The following is a 22,876-nucleotide window of genomic DNA, read 5'->3' as shown; positions in this document are numbered from 1 at the left end:
GGTGGTCGCCATATGTAGTTCAGTGTACAATCCCCATTCCCCATGGCTGGCTTTGACTCAACCTCCAGTAGTAGGCTACTTGGCACAGCAACGTGGCACAGATCACAAAGTCCCCACACACTCTGTAAGCAAAAGTTTATGTAATTATTACTAATAACATGGTCACAAGTATCATTTCACAAAATATTTGCATATGTTGTTTTTCTTTTGTGGTTCATTCCCTTTTTATTTGAATGATCAAACTGTCACTGTAGCCACCAATACAATCTAGATTTACACTTCCAAACATGATATCTGACTACAATCCAATCATAATGATAAAGCTTGACCACCAGTTGCTTGAAAAGTATGTGATCGACATTGTCATGCCAAGGATTCTCTTTTGTTTTCGGCTGCTTCCTCCATAGCTTGCCCCTAGGACTACATGTGAATATGTGGTCTTCAGTGTGGATGAGTGGGTTTTTCTGACTCCGGTTTCTCTTGCAGGGAGAATGTTCAAAGAACCAAAGAGGAGATGGTGGCTTTGCAGAGGGGCCACCCTGCACTCAAACCTACGCTGGCTATCATACAGGTAAACAGGCATTAGCCTACCGTCTTGTAGGTCACTGTGGCCTTAAATTACTTCTGTGCTTGGCCGTTGTCAGTTGGGGTTGGGCTTCCCTGTGATTGTTTTATTGAAGCTTTTGGTGTGTGTCTATGTTGCTCAAGGCTTTGTATTCTTGTCTCAAAGGCAGATGAGGATGACCGTTTACTGGAGATCAACAAGAAGATGGCTGGAAAGGTACATTAAGTGATTCTGTTTCTCTTTAGCTTGAAAAAAGTAATTTTACATTTACGCTACCCTTTCAGTAGAAGTAAAGATACCTGTTGGTGTTTTCCCACTGTTCATTTCCCTGAATCCCTCGTTTTATAGATTGGCCTGAACATTATTCAGATCTGCTTGCCCAGAGAATGCACTGAAGATGAGGTGAGTCAAACCAGCCAATACCTACTACACAAATTCCCACCACAACCCAACAACACTCACTGTGATTGGACATCACGTTATTGGCTGTTGCCTTTTTCCCACCCTTCCCTGCAAGTCAAATTTTGCCTGACATTCACTTTACTGTCTGTGTGCGTGCGCGTGTCAGGTGAATGCATCTGCATATCTTGTTCTTCCATTGCCTGTCTAATGAGTCAAACCACACACGGTCTCTCTCAATGATCAATAAGTATTGGACATAATGTCATGGATCTCCCCCGAATACTAGATAGTTGTTGTAGGAAATTGTTGAATCTCTTTCAACACAGTACATTTATGAGGTTCCTTCCTTCCCAGCTCTGGACCTGGGAATGACCTTTTCCACAGTAGGGTGGTGATCATGGTCCTGTGTGTATTAGGTGAAATTGGATATCTTTGGAATGGGACTAGTAGATGTCTGGATTTCCGTGAGCGTGTCTGAGGTGTCTGCTGCTCTACTTTCACTATGTCCTCGGTGCATGTTTTCTTTTTCTTTTCCTCTCTCCCTCCATGTTTCTTTACCTCCACTAACCCACTCTCTCTTTCCAGGGGCAGCTGAGGTCACTATCAGTTGCCTGAGTGGTTGACCTCTCACCTTCAGAGTGCACACTTTTAGACATCAAGGGCCACATTCTTGCTAGTTTACCTTTTTATGATTTAACTGAAGTCATTTCTCCCTCCCAATTCCACCCCATCCTTATCCCTCTCCCTGACACCCTCTTTCTTTATTTGTGTAGATTATAGAGGAGGTGTTGAAGCTGAATGAGGATCCCAGGGTGCATGGTGTGTACCTCCACCTCCCCCCTACCTCCCTCACCAGCCGGGTCCTCAACACACTCAGACCAGAGAAGGACGTGGACGGGTAACACATTCATTACAAACACAGCTAAACACATTTGATCTATACTCTAGCCTTACCCAGTTATTGCTCATTCATAATGCACCACATGAGAACTGTTCTAAAACCACCTAGCCAGCCTACTGCCAATGCTACACTAGCAATGTCTTATGTCTACTACTTGTACCCTACTTTATGCGTGTGTGTCCTGACTATACTGTAGTGTGTCAGACCTGAACGTGGGGAGGCTGGTGCGAGGAGATATGAGCCAGGGCTTCACACCCCCCCTGGCCAACGCTGTCATGGAGCTGCTGGCCAGACATGGTGAGCAGAGAAAGTGTCACACTGCTACTTAAACTAGACTGAAGTAATTCAAAGCATACCAGCAATGGAGACCACTATGTGTAACTTAAGTCACGCAGCTAGAGTTCTTCATCACTGATAAGCCTAGCGAGTATGTACTATATGTAATGCATATGTCAAATAATTTTTGTGTTCAAATTGTAATGTATGGATTGGATTACTATCCAGTTGAAATAGCTTTGCTATTAGTTTAGGGAAGATGATCCACATATGGATACAGTCGAATGAAAACGATGACACCAAACTAATACACCATAAGAAAAACACTGGACTACTGAATACTCTCACTTTTATGGAACCCCAGGAGGGACTATTCTAGGAATATGAGATGCATGTATAGTGTACGGTTGAAAAAATATATACTGTATTTCTTATACCATATTTTCCTGTTTCTGTAGACACCCCTATGGAGGGAAGGACCGTGTTGGTGGTGGGGGGTGAAGGACCCCTTGGGGTGGCCCTGCAATGCCTGATGCAGAGAAGAGGTATGGTGGTCCTCAACAGCCGGAGGAGCTCTGAGGGTCTACAGAAACAGGTATGTACACACAGATGCATGCGCGCGCACACACACATTCACCTTCACAAGGTACACTTACAAAATGTGTTTCAATAGACACTTTGTGTTTTGACCACTCGGTGGCAGTGTAGCTCTAATTGAGGCTGAAACAACATGTGAGGTGTGTTTGATTGCTGTCATGCCATGATTAGATTGACAGAGCTTTGAAGACCTGCAGAGATTAAAGTCAAACCTATCTGCATCTATTACCCTGTGCTTGAACTACTGAAGGATGTAATTTATAATTTAATTTGTCTCACTCTTTCCCCTCTGTCTTATGCTCTCCATCTCTTCTTTTCTCTCTTCTTTTCTCTTCCCCAGGTGATGCAGGCGAACGCTGTAGTCCTGTTGGCTGCGGGGCATATGGATGTCCCTCCCACATGGCTGAGATCTGGGACTGCAGTCATCCACTGTGGCTCCGCTCTTATGACCGGTAGGACTGACCTGTGTCAATCAGGGGGGAACATCGTCATCATAGGGACATTACAGAACTGCTTGGTCACAATATGCTTTTAATGAATTAATTCACTGCTGGATAGATTCTGTAATATACAGTGCATTCGGAAAGTATTCAGACCTCTTTACTTTTCCCACATTTGTTACGTTTCAGCCTAATTCAAAAAGAGATTAAAAAAAAAAAATGTATCTTATCAATCTACACACAATACCTCATAATGACAAAACAAAAACTGTTTTTTAGAACCCCCCCCCAAATTTATATTAAAAAAAACTAATATCACATTTATATATTTATTCAGACCTTTTACTCAGTATTTTGTTGAAGCACCTTTGGCAGTGATTACAGCCTTGAGTCTTCTTGGGTATGACTCTAAATGCTTGGCACATCTGTATTTGGGGAGTTTCTCCCCTTCTCTGCAGATCCTCTAAAGCTCTGTCAGGTTGGATGGGGAATGTCGCTGCACAGCTATTTTCAGGTCTCTTCAGAAATGTTCGATCGGATTCAAGTTGGGGCTCTGGCTGGGTCACTCAAGGACATTCAGAGACTTGTCCTGAAGCCCCTCCTGCTTTGTCTTGGCTGTGTGCTTAGGGTCGTTGTCCTGTTGGAAGGTGAACCTTTGCCCCAGTCGGAGGTCCTGAGATCTCCGAAGCAGGTTTTCATCAAGGATCTCTCTGTACTTTGCTCCGTTCATCTTTGCCTCGATCCTGACTTGTCCCAGTTCCTGCTGCTAAAAAAGATCCCCACAGCATGATGCTGCCACCACCATGCTTCACCGTAGGGATGGTGCCAGGTTTCCTCCAGACGTGATGCTTGGCATTCAGACCAAAGTTCATTTGTGTTTTAATCAGACCAGAGAATCTTGTTTCTCATGGTCTGAGTCCTTTAGGTGCCTTTTGGCTTACTCTAATCGGGCTGTCGTGCCTTTTACTGAGGAGTGGCTTCTGTCTGGCCACTCTACCATGAAGGCCTGATTGGTGGAGTGCTGCAGATATGGTTGTCCTTCTGGAAGGTTCTCATCTCCACAGAGGAACTCTAGAGTTCCGGGTTCTTGGTCTCCTCCCTGACAAAGGCAGTGCGGCCAACTCTAGGAAGAGTCTTGGTGGTTCGAAACTTCTTCCATTTAAGAATGGTGGAGGTCATTGTTCTTGGGGACCTTCAATGCTGCAGACATTTTTTGTTACCTTTCCCCAGATCTGTGCCTCGACACAATTTTCTCTTAGCTCTACGGTCAATTCCTTCAACCTCATGGCTTGGTTTTTGCTCTGACATGTACTGTCAACTGTGGGACCTTATATAGACAGGTGTGTGCCTTTCCAAATCATGTCCAATCAATTGAACTTACCACAGGTGGACTCCAATCAAGTTGTAGAAACATCTCAAGGATGATCAATGTAAACAGGATGTACCTGAACTCAATTTCGAGTCTCATAGCAAATCTCTGAATACTTATGTAAATAAGGTTTTTTATGTGTGTAACATTTTCAGACATTTCTAAAAACCTGTTTTCGCTGTGTCATTATGGGGTATTGTGTGTAGATTGAGGAAAAATACATTTTATCAATTTTAGAATACGGTTGTAACGTAACAAAAAGGGAAGGGGTCTGAATACTTTCCGAATGTACTGTAGATAGAAATTCAGCATGCAACTGTTTTAACCTTATAATTGAGTTGTTATAACATTGTATGTCTGTCTCAGAAGATCATGGAATGGAGATGTCTGGAGTGGGACCCCTAACAGCAGCCCTCCGGATGCAGAACGTGGTGCAAAGCAGCAGTCGTTGGGCCCAGGGGCAACAGTACAGACCCTGGACACTCCGCAGCCTCAAGCTGCAGCCACTGTCACCTGTACCCAGGTAAGAACCAGGACGTACCCTTGTCACTGGGCTACCTGGGTCAACCCAGGAACAAACCACATCCCTCTATACAAAACACAAAGCTCCCATTTGCACAACCTTTGAATGATGCTAAGAGAGGCAACATCTCTTCTTGCCTTGACAAACCTCAGCTCATCTACTCTCTGAGTCTCAAGTGTAGGAGATCTCACAAAAGGACTTCTCTCAGTATTCTAAGCGATGTTTAGATAATATTGTATTATAAGGTCTGAGGTAACTTGTCCACCCATTCCTCCACAGTGACATAGAGATCTCCCGTGCCCAGACCCCTAAGCCTGTGGACCAGCTGGCCCAAGAGATAGGCCTGCTGCAGGAAGAGACTGAGGCCTATGGCAGAACCAAAGCTAAGGTCCGCCTCTCACTCCTGGATCGCCTCAGAGAACAGCCTGATGGGAAATATGTGTTGGTGGCTGGGTGAGTCTTACCGTCCGTCTGGGCAAGGAATTTATTCTAGTTTGAATTTCACCACTTTGCACATTTGTGTTTCTACCACCCCCCACGATTCTCTATTCTCGCTACACTGCTCACAAAAATGTGCTCACTGTTAGTTTTACTACAAATGCCTGGGAACTAGGTTGTTTGGGTTTCCTCTTGTCAAATTCTACGAGAGAGAGTGAGCTGCCAGTAGGTTTTTTTCTTTTAGATGGCGAAACAGAGAGAAAGATATATATATTTTTCTTCTTCTTGGAGATGGATAGGGGTCAGGAGACCGTGGAGCCTTGTCTCAAACCTGTCAGGGCCCCTGGCGGTCAGGGCCGGCCCCTCTTTGAAGGGTGTGTGAACATTGCTGCTCTGACAGATCAGGCCCCACTGCCTCCTTTCATGTGTCTGGCTGAGGAATGCACTGCTGCCACTCGCCCCAACCCCTGGCAGACCGGCAGCAGCACACACACACACAGGTTCAAATGAGCTAAACACTCTTTTTGTCTCCAACCCACTGCCACAAGCATACACACACACACACACTCTCCCACACACTGTCACATAAACACATACAGTGTATTCAGAAATATTCACACCCCTTGACTTTTTCCACACAAAAAATGTTAGTCTGAATTTTGTGTCACTGGCCTACACACAATACCCCTTTAATGTCAAAGTGGAAATACGTTTGGAGACATTTTTACAAATGAATATAAAATGAAAAGCTGAAATGTCTTGAGTCAATAAATGTTAAACTCATTTGATATGGCAAGCCTAAATAAGTTTAGGTGTACAAGTGTGCTTAACAAGTCACATAGTAAGTTGCATGGACTCACTCTGTGTGCAATAATGGTGTTTAACATGATTTTTGAATGACTTTTTATTTATTTTATTTTTTATTTCACCTTTATTTAACCAGGTAGGCCAGTTGAGAACAAGTTCTCATTTACAACTGCGACCTGGCCAAGATAAATGCAAAGCAGTGTGACACAAACAACAACACAGAGTTACACATGGAATAAACAAGCGTACAGTCAATAACATAATAGAAAAAGAAAGTCTATATATACTGTGTGCAAATGGCGTGAGGAGGTAGGGCAATAAATAGGCCATAGTAGCGGAATAATTACAATTTAGCAAATTAACACTGGAGTGATAGATGAGCAGATGATGTGCAAGCAGAAATACTGGTGTGCAAAAGAGCATAGAAGTAAATAAAAACAATATGAGGTAGGTAGATTGGGTGGGCTATTTACAGATGGGCTATGTACAGCTGCAGCGATCGGTTAGCTGCTCAGGTAGCTGATGTTTAAAGTTAGTGAGGGAAATCTAAGTCTCCAGCTTCAGCGATTTTTATTATTATATATATATATATATATATATATTTTTTTTTTGCAATTTGTTCTAGTCATTGGCAGCAGAGAACTGGAAGGAAAGGTGGCCAAAGCAGGTGTTGGCTTTGGGATGACCAGTGAGATATACCTGCTGGAGCGCGTGCTACGGGTGGGTGTTATCGTGACCAGTGAGCTGAGACAAGGCAGAGCTTTACCTACCTCATGACTACCTCATCTCTGTACCACACACATACAATTATCTATAAGGTGAGCAGTGAATTTCAAATATGGATTCAACCAAATTCCAGGGAGACAATTTTTTTTCAAGCAGACATTCAATATCCCTTTGAGCATGGTGAAGTTATTAATTACAATTTGGATGGTGTATCAATACACCCAGTCACTAAGTAGGATACAGGCGTCGTTCCTAACTCAGTTGCTGGAGAGGAAGGAAACTGCTCAGGGATTTCACCATGAGGCCAATGGTGACTTTTAAACAGTTACATAGTTTAATTGCTGTGATAGAACATTGTAGTTACTCCACAATACTAACCTAAATGACAGTGAAAAGGAAGCCTGTACAGAATAAAAATATGCCAAAACGTGCATCCCGTTTGCAACAAGGCACTAAAGTAAAACTGCAAAAAATGACCTTTATGACCTGAATACAAAGTGTTATTTTTTGGGGGGGGGCAAATACAACACATCACTGAGTACCACTCATGTTTTCAAGCAGGGTGGTGGCTGCATTATGTTATGGATATACTTGTCATTGGCAAGAACTAAATACATCTTTTTTTTTTGTTGATAAAATGAAACAGAATAGAGCTAAATACAGGCAAAATCCTAGAGGAAACCCTGGTTCCGTCTGCACCAGACACTGGGAGAAAAATGCACCTTTCCGCAGGACAATAACCTTAAACACAAGGCCAAATATACATTGGAGTTGCTTACCAAGATGACATTTTAATTTTCCTGAGTGGCCCAGTTTGAGTTTTGACTTAAATCGGTTTAAATCTATTGCAAGACATTATCAACAACCAATTTTACAGAACTTGAAGAATTAAACAAACAATAATGTCCAAATATTCTACAATCCAGGTGTGCAAAACTCTTAGACTTAACCAGAAAGACTCACAGCTGTAATCGCTGCCAAAGTTGATTCTAACATGTATTGACTCGGGTGTGAATACTTATGTAAGGTATTTCGTTTTCAATGAATTTGCAAACATTTCTGAAAACACGTTTTCACTTTGTCAAAATGGGGTTGTGTGTGTGTGAGGGGGGGGGGGAGAGTCAATTTAATCCATTTTGAATTCAGGCTGTAACACAACAAATGTGGAATAAGTCAAGGGGTATGAATACTTTCTGAAGGCACTGTACACACTGATTCACTATCCGGCTCTTACTTCCCTCGGTCTCGTGTGGGCACACACACACTCCCTCTCCTTAAGGATCCGTCTTTGTTCCCTGCGGGCCCTCTGGAGGCGAGGGGCCTCACTCAATTGTTGTCAGAAGAAGAGAGCATGTTCACCGGATAGGGAGAGAGAAAGTGCCTCTACTTTTTCTTCTCTCTTTTCCCACCTCTTACCACAAACTGAGCAACATTGGGTTAAAAGACGGATTGCAATTTAAGTCACTTTTTAATAGGTCTCACAGGGTTCTCACTTTTATATTTGATTCATTCATCTCTATAATGTCCAGCGAGATACCAATTGGTCACATGAATTAGTCCAATTGGACTAATGAATCTGGTTGCCTTGGATACAGGCTAAATGTGGTTAGGGCTGTGAGATCAGATGCTGCTGATTAGACTATAGCACGAGCGGACCAGTAACCTACACATTAGATGATGTGAGACCAATGCACTCCCCCTGCTTTGAGTCCCTCATTCTAGAACTATACTCAGCACAAATACATCTCTATTAGTGTGTGTACTTTTCTCTTAATGTTATCTCTTTTCCCTCCAACACCAGTATCACTCCGACCCCCCTGGGGGAGGGTAAGAGCACGGTCGTCATTGGCCTGGTCCAGGCTCTCTCTGCCCACCTCAAGCTCAATTCCTTCGCCTGCCTCAGACAGCCCTCTCAGGGGCCCACCTTTGGGGTCAAAGGTCAGAGAGGGCAGATCTCTACTCGTATATCTATGTTAGAGAAAGCATATCTATGCTAATAAATTCATCTGTTCACATATCCATCTGCTTCTTATGAGGAGAATGGTAAGGGAATGTTGTCTGTGTGATGCTAATTGTTAACATCTTTGTTCAGATTGTAAGGGAATGGAGGTGGAGTAGTTTACTTAGTCCACAGCTCAGCAGTACTCCTGTCTCCCTTGTGCCTGTTGTCTCGCTCTCACTGTGTGTTTTGTCTGTGTGTTCTCCTAGGGGGTGCCGCGGGAGGGGGATATGCCCAGGTCATCCCTATGGAGGAGGTAAGAGACACACACAGGCAGCTCTCAGCTGGACCCACGGCTTCAAAGGGGCTACACAAACACACCAATGTTTAAACTATACACACACACACACCCCAACGCGTGCATAACATTCTCTGTGACTAAAGTGTGCGTGAAGAGACAAGGTGGAGGGTGAGAGCTGGAGGGAGGGATATGGGGAGGGAGGCGTCAGACTTCAAAGTCAGAGAGACAGACACTTCAGAGAAGGCTCTTCAGCCTCCTAGCCTCCCTGCCTTCAACACAAACACCAGCACCGTTGAACTCCCCCCTCTTCTCTCTCTTTCGCTCCTCAATAGTCCAGTGGCTGTTAAATGGATCTTTAAACTAGATGATGGAGTCTTTTGGACTGTAAGGGCACTGACTGTTGTGATCTTTGTGTGTCGTAGTGTAGTCACAGAGGTGGGGGTCCAGTCAAGTATAGGGCAACATGAGTTCATAGTCACAGTATGAGACATAGCATATAGCCTGATTGAAATTGCATATAACCCTCCCTCTTGGTTTTCTATGGAACTCTACTCTGGTCAATGAAATTCAGTAAATTGAGTTTTCACTTCTGTAGTTATTTCACTTTTGAATCTGATGACTTGCTCTCTTTTTGCTCACTCTTCTCTCTCTCTCTTTGTCTCTCGGTTCCTTCTTTGTTTCTCTGTCCCACCTTCTTTATCTCTTTGTCTCTCTGTCCCACCTTCTTTATCTCTCTGTCCCACCTTCTTTATCTCTCTCCCTTGTCTCTGTCCCACCATTGTTATCTCTCTCTCTTTGTCTCTCTGTCCCATCTTCTTTATCTCTCTCACTCTTTGTCTCTCTGTCCCACCTTCTCTCTCTCAGTTCAACCTCCATTTGACAGGTGATATCCATGCAATCACTGCAGCCAATAACCTGGTGGCCGCTGCCATTGATGCCCGGATGCTGCACGAGGCCACCCAGAAAGACAAGGTGACAGTGATGTCAAAATTCAGAGTGATTCTGACATCACAATGGAGAGTTATGCCATCAGAATGCAGAGTTGTCCTAAAAATGATATTGACATCACAATGTAAATAGTTTCAGTGTATTCCCAGTCAGTATTAGATAGCTGCAACGTTCAAACTCCATTTTCTTGTCTGCTTGTTTAAGACAATTATAAAACTAAATTTAAGAAAAGTACATGTCTGAAGATTGCTTTTCAACATCGCCTGTTCCTGAGTGTTTTCACTACTTAGAAAAACATAATATTGTAGGGGCTCATGCCCCTTTTCTTGACGGTGCTAGCAGCCATGTGCGTGCTAGCTAGCTACCGACCGGAACATTATGCTAGCCATGACCAACAACACAAACAAACGTACTTTACAGATGCAAGTAGTGAGGAGTTACAAACGGACGATACTAAACAAGTTAAATGTCTTTCCTATGATATAACGGTTTTCAACGCACAACTACCTGTAGCCTACCTGGACACCGGGTCCCCACAATCTCCCATGCCGAGTAGCCTGAAACCACAAGGCTCTTCTCGCAGGCTCTATTACTCTGTCGGCATGGGTTTTCCCCAAAAGCATGTTTGTTTTCCCCAAAAGCATGTTTGTTTTCCCCAATTTGTGGGCGTGGTCGAGGGGAATTCCTTATTTGGTGAACATCGTATAGGAGGGATATGTCAGTGTATTCCGAGTTCTTCCATGCAAATCCCTTCAAAGCGTTGTTAGATGCCTAAATGTGACACTAGTGTGATCACAATGTTGTCACAGGACCCATTTAACTTCCATATTGTGTATGAATTATGACATGACCACTTGATATATTCTCTTTTACTGTTACGTCTCTCTCCAGGCTCTATACAGCAGACTGGTCCCCTCAGTGAACGGAGTCAGGCGCTTCTCTCCCATACAGATTGCCAGGCTACGTGTAAGTCCACCCAATTCACTGCCTAAAGTCCTGTGTGTACTGGCTATTGTTCAGTTACCTCGCCCAGTTATATCCCTAAGACCTCCACTAGGTGGCCTCAGTGAGCTGATATACTGGTCGTCCAACGTCCCTTCATAGTACCTCTCACTCTGCAGCACTATCCCCTCAACATCACCACTCACTCATCTGTTTGGATTACAGTTAGAGTAATATAGGACTCTATGGTTTACCATAGGACTTTGATAGGAGTGTTGATAGCAGTCCGGCTTACTGTTAAAACATGACAAACAGATAGGAGATGGAGGCGTGAGGTCCTCCGAACCAGCACACAGCCTCAGAGACACAAACACACAACTTGAGGAAGACTTGAGTGGAGAAGTTCAGGAGGATGTGAAATATTCATCAGTTTGAAGGACTGGAGGAGTCTCTTAAGAATTGTCTAATGAAGGGAATCTAGGACTAGACATAAATGAAAGATCAGTCTCTTCTGCCAGAAATTTCATCATTTGGTATTTTGTTGATGGATAACACTCTCAGGCACTGCTCCAGAGTCTCCCATAAGTGTTCTATTGAGTTGAGATCTGGTGACTGAGACACACAAAGACACACATACCCTTTAACCGCCATGCTTCTTTGAGACCCCTCTGTCAAAGTCACTGAGATCTCTTCTAGCCATGGTAGCCAAAATAATGGGCTACTGGGAATGTTTCTACATGACCATAAGCATGATGGGATGTTAATTGCTTAATTAACTCAGGAACCACACCTGTGTGGAAGCACCTGCTTTCAATATACTTTGTATCCCTCATTTACTCAAGTGTCTCCTTTATTTTTGCAGTTACCTTTAGTTGGGAAAGGTGATATGATAGACATCACAGGGAAATTCTAGGATAAGAGATAGATGTCAGATTGGAAAATGAAGCCTTTTGGACCGCATTGAACGGTCTTTTTTTTACCAGGTAAGTTGACTGAGATCATATTCTCAGCAACGACTTGGGGAATAGTTACAGGGGAGAAGGGTGAATGAGCCAATTGGAAGCCGGGGATGATTAGGTGGCCATGATGGTATGAGGGGCCAGATTGGGAATTATGGCCAGGACACCGGGGTTAACACCCATACTCTTATGATAAGTGCCATTGGATCTTTAGTGACAACAGAGAGTCAGGACACCCGTTTAAACATGGTGCCCTACACAGGGCAATGTCCCCAATCACTAACATGGGATATACTTTTTTTTGGACCAGAGGAAAGAGTGCCTCCTACTGGCCCTCAAACTCCACTTCCAGTAGCATCTGGCCTCCCATCCAGGGACAAACCCATCTTAGCTTCAGAGGCCTGCCAACAGTGGGATGCAGGTGTTATGTTGCTGGCTTTACCACTGCATGATTCATAAGCTGTTGTTGACATTATCATCTCTCTCTCTTTCTCTCCTGCTCTAGCGTTTGGGCATCAGTGAGATTGACCCCAGTGCACTCACGCCACAGGAGGTCAGCTCCTTTGTCCGTCTCGATCTCGACCCCGCCAAGGTCACCTGGCAGAGAGGTAGGACCCTGTCCAATCAGTTATTCCCTCTTCCCATATTACAGGCCCCCCACATGATTGGTTAATGTGTTGATTTGAGGGGTGGAGCGGGTTTCCGTTAGCCGGTAATTGTAATTGTAGCCGGCCAATTGTGCTGCTGGGAGAGGGAAAGCAAGAAAGGAGCCTTGGCCTAAAATTAAAGTTGGAGAGTATGCCTATAGTGAAAAGCCTACCAGGCAGGACTCCAGACTGTGACCATTTAGTCGCCTTTTGCAACCCTTTACTTAAAAAAAATATATATATTTTAACCTTTATTTAACTAGGCAAGTCAGTTAACCTTTACTTAACACCCATCCCGGATCCGGGAGCATCCTCATCAGTAAAAGCTGACTAGCATAGCGCCACAAGTAAATAATAGCATATAAATATCATGAAATCACAAGTCCAATACAGCAAATAAAAGATAAACATCTTGTGAATCCAGATTTTTAAAATGTTTTACAGCGAAAACACAATATGTATTTATATTAGCTTAACCACAATAGCCAAAGACTCAACCGCATATTTTCACCATGTTTCCACCGCATAGGTAGCTTTCACAAAACCGACAAAATAGAGATAAAATTAGTCACTAACCAAGAAACAACTTCATCAGATGACAGTCTTATAACATGTTATACAATAAATTTATGGTTTGTTCGAAAATGTGCATATTTGAGGTATAAATCATAGTTTTACATTGTAGCTACCATCAAAAATATCACCAAAGCAGCCAGAATAATTACAGAGAGCAACGTGAAATACCTAAATACTCATCATAAAACATTTATGAAAAATACATGGTGTACAGCAAATGAAAGATAAACATCTTGTGAATCCAGCCAATATTTCAGTTTTTTTTTTTTAAAGTGTTTTACAGCAAAAACACAATATAGCATTATATTAGCTTACCACAATAGCCAAACACACAACCGCATTTATTCACCGCATAGATAGCATTCGCAAAACCCAGCAAAAGATATAAAATGAATCACTAACCTTGACCAACTTCATCAGATGACAGTCTTATAACATCAGGTTATACAATACACTTATGTTTTGTTCGAAAATGTGCATATTTCGAGCTGCAAACCGTGGTTATACATTGTGAATATGTAGCAACAATTCCCCAGAATGTCCGGAGATATTTTGGACACTCACCTAATCTGACCAAAGAAGTCATCATAAACGTTACATAAAAATACTTGTTGTATGGCAAATGAAAGATACACTGGTTCTTAATGCAACCGCCGTGTTAGATTTTTTAAAATAACTTTACCATAACAAACAGCTTGCGTTATTGCGAGACAGCGCCCGCCAAAACGGCAGAGAATAGGAATCAACATTTTCCACAGAAATACGAAATAACATCATAAATTGTTCTTACTTTTGTTGAGCTTCCATCAGAATCTTGTACAAGGAGTCCTTTGTCCAGAATAAATCGTTGTTTGGTTTTAGAATGTCCTTTTCTCCTGTCGAATTCGTGCCACAATGCTAGCCAATGTTGATGACGTTCCCAGTTTCTCTCGACGCAAAGAACGGAAAACTCCAAAAGTCCCAATAAACGTTGAATAAACTGATGAAACTCGGTTGAAAAAACTTACTTTATGATGTTTTTCTAATATGTATCAAATAAAAACAGAGCCGGAGATATCCGCCGTGTATACCGAACGCTTTTCAAAAGCCAATGTCGACGTACTTCGCGCGCCAGAGAAGACAAAGAAATTTCCAGACCTGTCACTCCAAAAGCTCTTGTTCGGCCTCAGATCAAGCTAGACACCCCATTCCACCGTCCACTGCCTGTTGACATCTAGTGGAAGGCATATGAAGTGCATGCATATCGATAAATATTAGGCAATTGAATAGGCAGGCCCTGGAACAGAGCATCGTTTTCAGATTTTTCACTTCCTGTATGGAAGTTTGCTGCAAAATGAGTTCTGTTTTACTCACAGATATAATTCAAACAGTTTTAGAAACTTGAGAGTGTATTCTATCCAATAGTAATAATAATATGCATATTGTACGATCTAGAATAGAGTACGAGGCAGTTTAATTTGGGCACGATTTTTTCCAAAGTGAAAACAGCGCCCCCCTATTGACAAGAAGTTTTAAGAACAAATTCGTATTTTCAATGGCGGCCTAGAAACAGTGGGTTACTGACTTGCCTTGTTAAATAAAGGTAAAAAATATATATGTACAGATCAAAACAAGGAATAGTGTTTTTGTAATTAGTTATAGGCTGTTTTTTAAGGACATGTTAATTTGGCCAATATCCCTTGTTTTGATGGCGCTAGCTGTTTGGGTGGATGGGTTACGCCCCTAATGCATATGGATGACCAGTAAATGTCTCGAATGTCCGACAAATTTAAATCATCCCGGTCACTTGTCTGGCGCCAGATTTTCCAAACGAAACCCTGGGGTGGAGGGTCTTGGGATTCATAGGTAGTGAGTGATTTCTAGGTTCACTCTCAATGGGTATTCTCCCTCTGTCTGTCCCACCCTTAACTCATGCCTCCAAGTCCCCCAAAGGGGTGCAGTAGTCAGAGGCCCAGATAACTGGGTGTGGTGAGTGAGGGGCACAGTTTTTCACCCCTCTGGGAATAATGTTGTTTTTAGGTTGTCAGGAGCCTGAACAGTGTTATGCCTGATGGGGTATTTACTCTGCAGGCTCAAAAGGGCACGTTGAAGTGTGCTTCCAGAAGATTAAAAACAGTGTTACTACATATGCGTGTGTCTGTGCACACATCTGTATTTCTGCCAGCTAATGGCTTGTGCACGTCTGTTTTTATTTAATTAAAGCACAGGACGATGTTGGACTCCTGTGATTTCCTCTGGTCTTGGTGGATAACTAACCACAGAATAACCAATCCTAAACCTCCATTATTAGGCGTTTAGATTAACTGTTGAGTGAGACCTTAAGAACTCACCTTAACCTTCTCTATTGGCACTTAGTCTCTTCCACGTTCAAATGTTCCATTATTTAATTAAAAGGTAATCAGTCATGCATGTTTCCAAGTTCATAACTTCAAATAAGTCACCCCCCACACATGCGGTGACCGCACCTGGTTTATATGGTGCCTCTAGAGACACAACCTCTCACATCGTCACTCAATGCCTAGGTTTACCTCCACTGCACTCACATCCTACCATACCCTTGTCTGTACATTATGCCTTGAATCTATTCTTCCGTGCCCAGAAACCTGCTTCTTTTACTCTGTTCTGAACGCACTAGACGACCAGTTCTTTTAGCCTTTAGCCGTACTCTTATCCTACTCCTCCTTTGTTCCTCTGGTGATGTAGAGGTTAACCCAGGCCCTGCAGCCCCGAGAATCACTCCCATTCCCCAAGCGCTCTCATTTTGTTGACTTCTGTAACCGCAAAAGCATTGGTTTCATGCATGTTAACATTAGAAGCCTCCGCTAACCGATGTCCTAGCCGTGTCTGAATCCTGGCTTAGGAAGGCCAGCAAAAATCCTGAAATTTCTATAACATTAACAATTCTGTAACTATAACATTTTCCGACAAGATAGAACTGCCAAAGGGGGCGGAGTTAGCCTGCAGAGTTCTGTCATACTATCCAGGTCTGTGCCCAAACAATTCGAGCTTCTACTTTTCCAGAAACAAGTCTCTCATCGTTGCCGCTTGTTATAGACCACCCTCGGTCCCCAGTTGTGCCCTGGACACCATATGTGAATCGATTGCCCCCCATCTATCTTCAGAGTTCGTACTGTTAGGTGACCTAAACTGGGACATGCTTAACACCCCGGCCTTCCTACAATCTAAGCTAGATGCCCTCAATCTCACACAAATCATCAAGGATCCTACCAGGTACAACCCTAAATCCGTAACCATGGGCACCCTCTTAGATATCATCCTGACCCACCTGTCCTCTAAATACTCCTCTGCTGTCTTCCACCAGGATCTCAGCGATCACTGCCTCATTGCCTGCGTGCGTACTATGTCCGCGGTCAAACGACCACCCCTCATCACTGTCAAACGCTCCCTAAAACACTTCAGCGAGCAGGCCTTTCTAATCGACCTGGCCCGGGTGTCCTGGAAGGATATTGACCTCATCCCGTCAGTAGAGGATGCCTGGTTGCTCTTTTAAAAGTGCTTTCCTCTCCATCTTAAATAAGCATGCCCCGTTCAAAAAAATGTGGAACTAAGAACAGATATAGCCCTTGGTTCACCCCAGACTTGACTGCCCTTGACCAGCACAAGAACATCCTGTGGCGTTCTGTATTAGCATCGAATAGCCCCCGTGATATGCAACTTTTCAGGGAAGTCAGAACCAATATACTCATTCAGTTAGGAAAGCTAAGGCTAGCTTTTTCAAACAGAAATTTGCTTCCTGTAGCACTAATTCCAAAAAGTTTTGGGACACTATAAAGTCCATGGAGAATAAGAGCACCTCCTCCTAGCTGCACACTGCACTGAGGATAGGAAACACTGTACACTGTCACCACCGATAAATTTACGATAATCGATCATTTCAATAAGCATTTTTCCACGGCTGGCCATGCTTTCCACCTGGCTACCCCTACCCTGGCCAACGTCTCAGCACCCCCTGCAGCAACTTGCCCAACCCCCCCCGCTTCTCCTTCACCCAAATCCAGACAGCTGATGTTCTACAAATCAGCTGGGCTAGACAATCTGTACCCTCTCTAAAATTATCCGCCAAAATTGTTGCAACCCCTATTACTAGGCTATTCAACCTCTCTTTTGTATCGTCTGAGATCCCCAAAGATTTGAAAGCTGCCGTGGTCATCCCCCTCTTCAAAGGGGGAGACAATCTAAACCCAAACTGTTATAGACCTATATCCATCCTGCCTTTCTAAAATCTTCGAAAGCCAAGTTAATAAACAGATCACTGACCATTTCGAATCCCACCGTACCTTTTCCACTATGCAATCTGGTTTCCGAGATGGTCATGGGTGCACCTCAGCCACGCTCAAGGTCCTAAACGTTATCATAACCGCCATTGATAAGAGACGGCTGCACAGTACTGTCTTCATCAACCTGGCCAAGGCTTTCGACTCTGTTAATCACCACACTCTTATCGGCAGACTCAATAGCCTTGGCTTCTCAAATGACTGCCTCACCTGGTTCACCAACTACTTCTCAGATCGAGTTCAGTGTGTCAAATCGGAGGGCCTGTTGTCCAGACCGGGGCAGTCTCTATGGGGCAGTCTCTATGGGGGTGCCACAGGGCTCAATTCTCAGGCTGATTCTTTTCTCTGTATATATCAATGATGTCGCTCTTGCTGCGGGTGATTCTCTGATCCACCTCTACGTAGACGACACCATTCTGTATACATCTGGCCCTCTTTGGACACTGTGCTAACAAACCTCCAAACGAGCTTCAACGCCATACAACACTCCTTCCGTGGCCTCCAACTGCTCTTAAATGCTAATAAAATTAAGTGCATGCTCTTCAACCGATTGCTGCCCTCACCCTCCCGCCAGATTAGTATCACTACTCTGGATGGTTCTGATCTAGAATATGTGGACAACTACAAATACCTAGGTGTCTGGTTAGACTGTAAACTCTCCTTCCAGACTCACATTAAGCATCTCCAATCCAAAATTAAATCTAGAATCGGCTTCCTATTTCGCAACAAGGCCTCCTTCACTCATGCAGTCAAACATACCCTCGTAAAACTGACTATCCTACCGATTCTTGACTTCGGCAATGTCATTTACAAAATAGCCCCAACACTCTTCTCAGACTACATCCAATTTGCTATCACAGTGCCATCAGTTTTATCACCAAAGCCCCATATACTACCCACCACTGCGACCTGTATGCTCTCGTTGGCTGGCTCTCACTACATATCCGTCGCCAAACCCACTGGCTCCAGGTCATCTATAAGTCTTTGCTAGGTAAAGCCCCGCCTTATCTCAGCTCACTGGTCACCATAGCATCACCCACCCGTAGCACGCGTACTCCAGCAGGTATATCTCACTGGTCATCCCCAAAGCCAACACTTACTTTGGCTGCCTTTCCTTCCAGTTCTCTGCTGCCAATGACTGGAACGAATTGCAAAAATCTCTGAAGCTACAGTCTTATATCTCCCTCTCTAATTTTTAGCATCAGTTGTCAGAGCAGCTTACTGTGTACAGGTACAGTAAATCTGTAAATAGCACACCCGACTACCTCGTCAACATATTATTACTTACCCTCTTGCTATTTTGCACCCCAGTATCTATACTTGCACATCATCATCTGCACAGCTATCACTCCAGTATTAATACTAAATTGTAATTATTTTCGCCTCTATGGCCTATTTATTGCCTACCTCCCTACTCTTCTACATTTGCACACACTGTGCATAGATTTTTCTATTTTTCTTTTGTGTTATTGACTGTACGTTTGTTTATGTGTAACTCTGTGTTGTTTTTGTCGCTTTGCTTTATCTTGGCCAGGTCGCAGTTGTAAATTACAACTTGTTCTCAACTGGCCTACCTGGTTAAATAAAAACATTTAGTGAATTGAATAGGCCTACCTTTATCAATTTATACTTTTTCAATTACATTTTTATTTAGCCTTTACATTTTTATTTAGCCTGCCTACCCCAGCCAAACCCTTACCCGGACGACGCTGGGACAATTGTGCGCCGCCCTATGGGACTCCCAATCACGGCTGGTTGTGATACAGCCTGGAATCAAACCAGGGTCTTTAGTGACACCTCTAGCACTGAGATGCAGTGCCTTAGACCGCTGCGCCACTTGGGAGCATGTGTCTTAATTATGTCTGTGAGAACGTATTTATTTCCAGTCTGAGAAATGTGTGGTTTTTCTTGGCTGGCGCTGGTCATCCATAGGTCTCTTTAGGTCGTGTATGTCAGTTACAGGCCCATCATACATGTGTTTTAATACTGTTTACTGTCCAAATGGGTTTTACAGACCAGGCCAGGGTTGGGTTGTAAAGGACGTGACTCAATACTGTGTACTAGCGGATCACACAGGTTTTAAAGGCTCTCCCTGGTCCATGTTTGTGAATGACCGTTAAACTGGCCTCTATCAGATGTTTTCCACATGTCACTGAAACATTATGACGTTTTGAAGGGGCTCACTAATTTAGATAAAATAAAAACATTTTTATGCGATTAGGGTTGCGAAAATCCCAGGTTTTCCAGGAAACCCGGTTGGAAGATTCATGGATTTCGTGCTTTTTCCATCCTGATTCCTGGAGTTTTTTTGGGAATGTTCCTGGATTTTTTCAATCTTAAGTGTGATGTAATGAATGAATTAGTATTCTGTATTTATGTTGTTGTTTTTTTTCTCCGTCTTGTAGTGGTTGATACCAACGATCGTTTCTTGAGGAAGATAACTGTAGGACAGGCCAGCACTGAGAAAGGACATGTGCGAGAGGTATGTTATATCTATGTACAGTATATCTTTAAAATGTTATGTACATTATAACCACGTGATTATGTGTATGACCTGAGTGATAACTCTGATTAACTGATTAATAATGTATTTATTTTAAATAGCGCTTTTCATTACAAGTAGAATCTCAGTCGCTTAAAGTAAATACATAAATAAAAAATGTAGGAATCTTAATGGCCATTGTCTTGGCTAATGTACTACCAACCACTCATTTACACACCTTCATTTACTGATTACTTCCAGTTTGGCTGAATGGTCGGTGCTCAAGCATTTACACTGTAATTGGGGGTAAATTGCATTTTTGGTTACTCCACATATTATCAACATATAGTATGTGCACACACATCGTTGAGACATGGCGTCAAAGACTGGCGTGTACACACTATATATATATATACACAGACAGACAGACCTTCGCCCCTCCTCGCCTTCCACAATTAAGTGTTTTGGTGTGTCAGTAACTGTCAGTATTAATGAAGGCTAAATGAAATCCTGCTAATAAACACACTTCCCTCAATGGGAAGCAAGCACCTTAAGTGAAAGCAAATGTTGAAAGCAGAAAATACTGTCCTCTCCTGGATCGTTAGCAAGCATATGTTTATGTCCCTCCACCGTTCCCTCCCTCTTTCATCCTCTCATCACTCATCCAGTGGTACACTTTATAGCCCCCCAGGGCCTTAGCATCGGGAGGGGTAGTAGAAAATGTCCTAATGCCTTTACTCTGACGATGCGTTTGTGTCGGTGTGGTTAACGATGCGTTTGTGTCCGTGTGGTTAACGATGCCGTTGTGTCGGTGTGGTTAATGTAATTTATCTTTTACTATTTATCTCTTTCTCGCGCAGGCGCACACACACGCAATGCCAAGGTTATTATAGTTTTGTGTTTTTATTAGTTTTAATATTTCTATTTGAAATTCAGGTTAGTTTCAGTTAGTGTTCAGATCTGATTTACTATTTCGTTTTTATATTTGTTTTAGTGTAAGGGACAGAAAGTAGCCTATGCGTTGGAGGCTCGGAGCATTTATGTGTTGTATAATTTGTGTTTTTGGGGATAACATCTTGCCACAGTGGTATGCAACGTCGGGGTCGTGACCCCTAGTGGGGAATTGCAGCAGAGTCGCCAAAATTGTGTAGTTGGGGTGTGGTCGCCAGAAATTCTGTCTAAATAAATGGGATCCCCGCTGAAAGGTTGAGTACCACAGGCTGAGGTAGACTCAGCGAGATGTCGTAGATGCATGAAGTAAACAGTACTAGAAGTTTTGGTCCCGTAGCTACCGCTTTGTAGCAGCGTTAAGCTCATCTGTGCACGTTCACAGATACTCTGTGTGACTGTGAGAGCAAAAACTTGCATCTCACTCATCTCAATCTGCGGTGCTGCTCGTCTCAACGTCGTCTCACTGAGTCTTTAGATCATGAAGTCAATCTCAATGTGCCCCCCCAGATTCAGAGGCTTGAAAAAATGCTTGAAAACCACCAAAAAATAAATACAATTTAAAAAAATAAATAAAAAGGAATATGATTCATGATGGTTTTTATTTTATTTAGATAATATTTTCAGTTTTTCAAACGGGTTAATCATTTTATTTCAGTTTGCCAAAAAAAAGTTTTGTTTACTACAATAACCTTGACACACACACACACACACACACACACAAAGATAAACAACAGCCCTTCCTTCCATTGTTTCCCCATCACTCTGACGCAATAAGGCTTTTGGAAAACTAGGCCACATCCATGAAACATTGCTCACTCTGCATGTGTGTTTACAAAAATGTATATTGCCTAATGCCCTGTAGAAAAGCAGTCTGGCTTGGAATCTTATCCACTGGGATGGAATCAGACTCATGTGTTAGTAGTTAACATGTCAGTCTACCTGCCAGTTGTATAGTGGTGTACATGAGGGGTGTGTGTGTGTGTGTTATCCCTCCACTCCCTCCCTCAGCTCCCCCGCTGTTCTCTCTCAAGTGTTCTCTGTTGTGTGTGTGTGTGTGTGTGTGTACTCTATCTGCGTCATTCCCCTCTGATTCAGTTTGACTTATTTCACCTCAAGATTTTTGTGTTGCTTGAGTATTTCCATATCATTTCAGCAAGCCATGACACCCACCATCTCAGATTGTGCTGGCATTTTCTGTAGTTCGAAAGATTGGCATTCCTGAAACATTATTTTGTTGAAATTTGAATTCTATCTCTGAGAAATTAAGCTAATTGATTGCACTCAAATTGGCCTTTTTAATTTATAGGATTCAGATAATATTCAATACATATAGTACCCAACATCCAATTTGGTTAATGGTCACTAGTCACAATAAATATAAAGCTGTTTCCTGATCATTTTATTGAAAAAAATCAAAGACTGCCATGCAATTAATTCTCATTAGGGTTGTCACAATATTTTAGTCCCTAGCCCATTTCTCCAAAGCTTTGGACGTGTAGGAAAAGTCTTCATATGAGAATTGCGTAGGGATAGCGCTCTCAGAAAGTGGACAGTTGTTGGACTATTCAAGGAGAGTTGGGTTGACTAATCATTAGGTTGCTAAGAAAGGAATTGCTTTCATGGAGGACTGGCTTGAAGTGTGAGGATGACCACACAATTTATTTTCGGAATGAGCCAAATCTATTGGTTTTCTATCCAAAGTTGCAAAGGAAATGTTGTTATCTATTTAATAAACACAAGAGACCAGCAGACTGGATAAGAGTGTGGCGATGTAGCCAGAACAAAAAACCTG

General features: G+C 42.9%; 1 protein-coding gene across 2 annotated transcripts in view; it reads left to right on the top strand.

The window, feature by feature from the left end:
* The window catches only part of mthfd1l (methylenetetrahydrofolate dehydrogenase (NADP+ dependent) 1 like), a 76,668-nt gene that overhangs the window by 795 nt on the left and 52,997 nt on the right, over positions 1-22,876 (top strand). The window contains exons 2-16 of one of the 2 annotated variants that reach the window (XM_038962308.1): positions 487-571; positions 731-781; positions 914-967; positions 1,741-1,865; positions 2,065-2,165; positions 2,603-2,739; positions 3,082-3,193; positions 4,917-5,073; positions 5,353-5,526; positions 8,846-8,982; positions 9,253-9,299; positions 10,149-10,256; positions 11,124-11,198; positions 12,639-12,741; positions 20,057-20,133. In XM_038962308.1, the coding sequence (XP_038818236.1) occupies positions 487-571; positions 731-781; positions 914-967; positions 1,741-1,865; positions 2,065-2,165; positions 2,603-2,739; positions 3,082-3,193; positions 4,917-5,073; positions 5,353-5,526; positions 8,846-8,982; positions 9,253-9,299; positions 10,149-10,256; positions 11,124-11,198; positions 12,639-12,741; positions 20,057-20,133 (1,543 nt within the window). The remainder of the gene's footprint in view (positions 1-486; positions 572-730; positions 782-913; positions 968-1,740; positions 1,866-2,064; positions 2,166-2,602; positions 2,740-3,081; positions 3,194-4,916; positions 5,074-5,352; positions 5,527-8,845; positions 8,983-9,252; positions 9,300-10,148; positions 10,257-11,123; positions 11,199-12,638; positions 12,742-20,056; positions 20,134-22,876) is intronic. The other variant, XM_038962309.1, reaches the window with a different exon arrangement.

This window comes from Salvelinus namaycush, chromosome 24 (genome assembly GCF_016432855.1).
Source record: "Salvelinus namaycush isolate Seneca chromosome 24, SaNama_1.0, whole genome shotgun sequence".
NCBI lineage: Eukaryota > Metazoa > Chordata > Actinopteri > Salmoniformes > Salmonidae > Salvelinus > Salvelinus namaycush.
This window is presented reverse-complemented; position numbering and strand designations above follow the sequence as displayed.